This window comes from Pteropus vampyrus, unplaced genomic scaffold, assembly GCF_000151845.1.
Source record: "Pteropus vampyrus isolate Shadow unplaced genomic scaffold, Pvam_2.0 Scaffold61, whole genome shotgun sequence".
Taxonomy (NCBI): domain Eukaryota; kingdom Metazoa; phylum Chordata; class Mammalia; order Chiroptera; family Pteropodidae; genus Pteropus; species Pteropus vampyrus.
The window spans coordinates 956,349-958,827 of NW_011888842.1; the positions used below are offsets into that span (position 1 = coordinate 956,349).

At 55.1% G+C, this 2,479-nt stretch overlaps 1 protein-coding gene across 1 annotated transcript in view; it reads left to right on the forward strand.

The window, feature by feature from the left end:
- The window catches only part of COL27A1 (collagen type XXVII alpha 1 chain), a 144,573-nt gene that overhangs the window by 109,044 nt on the left and 33,050 nt on the right, over positions 1-2,479 (forward strand). The window contains exons 37-38 of the mRNA XM_023531042.1: positions 2,039-2,103; positions 2,232-2,332. Of these exons, the coding sequence (XP_023386810.1) occupies positions 2,039-2,103; positions 2,232-2,332 (166 nt within the window). The remainder of the gene's footprint in view (positions 1-2,038; positions 2,104-2,231; positions 2,333-2,479) is intronic.

Genomic DNA, 2,479 nt, shown 5'->3' on the forward strand with positions numbered 1-2,479 from the left:
GTCCAAAGGTAACAGAGACTCCACAAACTGAGTTAGGAGGGGAGGGGAAGGCCACAGGGCAAGAGAGGATGAGTGTAGAGCCTGAAGCCTTAACATGGCAAATCTCGTGTGTCAATGGAGATTGATAAGCATGGTCTTCTTGGAATGCCACGTTGAGAAGGGCCCAGAGGCTCCACCTAGGCTCAGTAGGAAAGCGAATGATGAGCCTACTGTGTACCCTGCACTGGGGACACAGCAGCGAGTAACAGAAGGCCTTGTCCTCGTGGAGCCACGTTGTAGTGGATCAACTAGTGGTGTCTGCCATAGGCACAAGATGGGCAACATGAGAAAACAAATGCAGGAGGGCTGAGTAGCTCGCTTGTGGTCAAACTACCAGTGGATGGGAAACCTGGTGGGGACCTTGAGGTCTGCCTGACGTCAAAGCCTTTCTCAGACACTAGGCCGCACTGCCTTCCAGTCCAGCCAGCCAGCCTGGACATAGGCGTCTAGGATGGCTCCATGACCAGACTTTCTAACTCGAGGCCTTGTGCTGCCCCCACTGCAGCCCACCCTGTGGACAGCAGGCTGTCTGGGGGCCTTCCTCCCCTTTCTGGGAGCTGAGTGGGTGACTCAGCTCTCCTATTCATTCACTGATTTACCATCCACTGTGTATGCGCCAGGCACTCCGGGACCACATTGCCTAGAGACCAGGAGTTGGTGTCCTGCCCCAGGGAGGGGGAGGAAGTAAAAGCATGTGGGGCCCACTCCCCAGTCATGTCTCCTTGTCTTTCCCCACCACCCTTTCCAGGGAGAGCCAGGCCTTGAGGGTGACAGTGGCCCTGCAGGGCCCGACGGGCTGAAGGTAAGTGTCCTTGTGGCGCAGGGTCTGGGGAGGAGGGGGTGTTCTGGATCTGCCTCCACCTGTGCCCCCACTTCCCTCCCATCTAAGACCTGAGTTTCTCCTGGAAGTGCATGTTCCCAAGAAGCTCTGACAGCAGACCTCCGGCTGGCTTCCACTGAGAGCAGGGTGGGTGAGGATGAGCCCGTCCACTGCCCACTCCCCACCCTGCCTACTGTCCCTCACCCTGCTCAGGGGGTTTGGGAACCATCCCCTCCCTCTGCTCCCTGCTTCTCTTCTCCTCGAAACTACAGCTTCTCTTGGCCAAGAGTGGTACCTGCACATCCACTCTGTGTCAGGCCCAGAGCCAGCGCCTTTATTATTGATTATCTCCTAAACACCCTAAAAGATCAGGAAAATAATAATCACCACTCATGATCTGGAAGCCACTACTTATGGAGGACTAGTCACACATGTACCCGGTACTGTGCTAAGTCTTTTATATGAATCGCCTTAATCAACGCTACCGTGTAAGTTCTGTCTTTAGATAAGGAAATCAGACTCAGAGAGGTTAAGAAACTTGCCCAAGGACACACAGCTAGTAATTAGCTCACCAAAGACCCAAGACTTGGCTCAGTCTCCGCACCACATGCCTGTTCTGAAGGTGAAGAGACTGAGGCTCAGAGAGAGGCAGAGGTATATTCATCCAGCATCTGTTGCTATGAGCGGAGGATCCAAAACTCGAACCCCGGGCTCTCTGGCCTCAAAGCCCATGGGCCTAACCCAGACCTGCCATGTCCCAGAGATTCATCTGTCAGCTATGGATGCTGGAAACTTGAGGAGCTGGAGCTCCCCTAAAGCACAGAGGAGGCGGGCACTGCTCTGACTTACCAGCACCCGCTCCAGCTCAGGCCTTTCCCTGGCCTCCATCTCTGACACAAAAGGCAGGCTTTCCCCAGAGCTGACCTGTCACACTGTATGTCAGCTCCCCAGCCCAGGGTCTCAAATACCATGTCCCAGGATTCTCCCTGTCATCTGTTTACTCTCCATGTGACCTCAGATAAGCACCCCTGTTCTGGGCCTGAGTTTCCCCATCCCCAGACCGCTACCTCCACTGCCCTGTCCCACAGTTGCTCCGGGTCAGGGGCTTCCCCTTCTCAGAGGAAGCCTGGTGACAGGCCTCTGGAGGGCTCTGCAGCTGCCTGCATTTTTCTTACAAAGGCAAGAGCGCCCCCTGTCGCCATCTGTCTGCCTTTCTACCTTCCAACCCTGCTGCATCCGAGACTGTAACCTGAGCATCTGACAGCCCCTCCACACCTTTTGCCAAGTGTCTGCTCACTGTTTGGTGATGAGGAAGAACATTCTGGCTAAAATGCTTGTGTACTCACCCTGTTCTTGCACCATCTGCCTTAAGAGCTTTACATGAATTAACTCAAATGAAGAAACTGAGGCACGGCGTGGAGGCCCGCTCCCCTCTGGGCAGCCACCTTCCTTCTCCTTGGAATCATGTCTCAGGTGGGATGGGAGGGGGGTCTTCGAGCCCACCTGTCGTGGTTCCTTGGCCCTGGCTGCTTCCTCTTTAAATTCCTCCAAAGCCAGTTTTCCCCCGGTCCCTGGGCCAAAGCAGTGGCACAGTGTGCAGCATTTTCCCTGGTCCTCGTG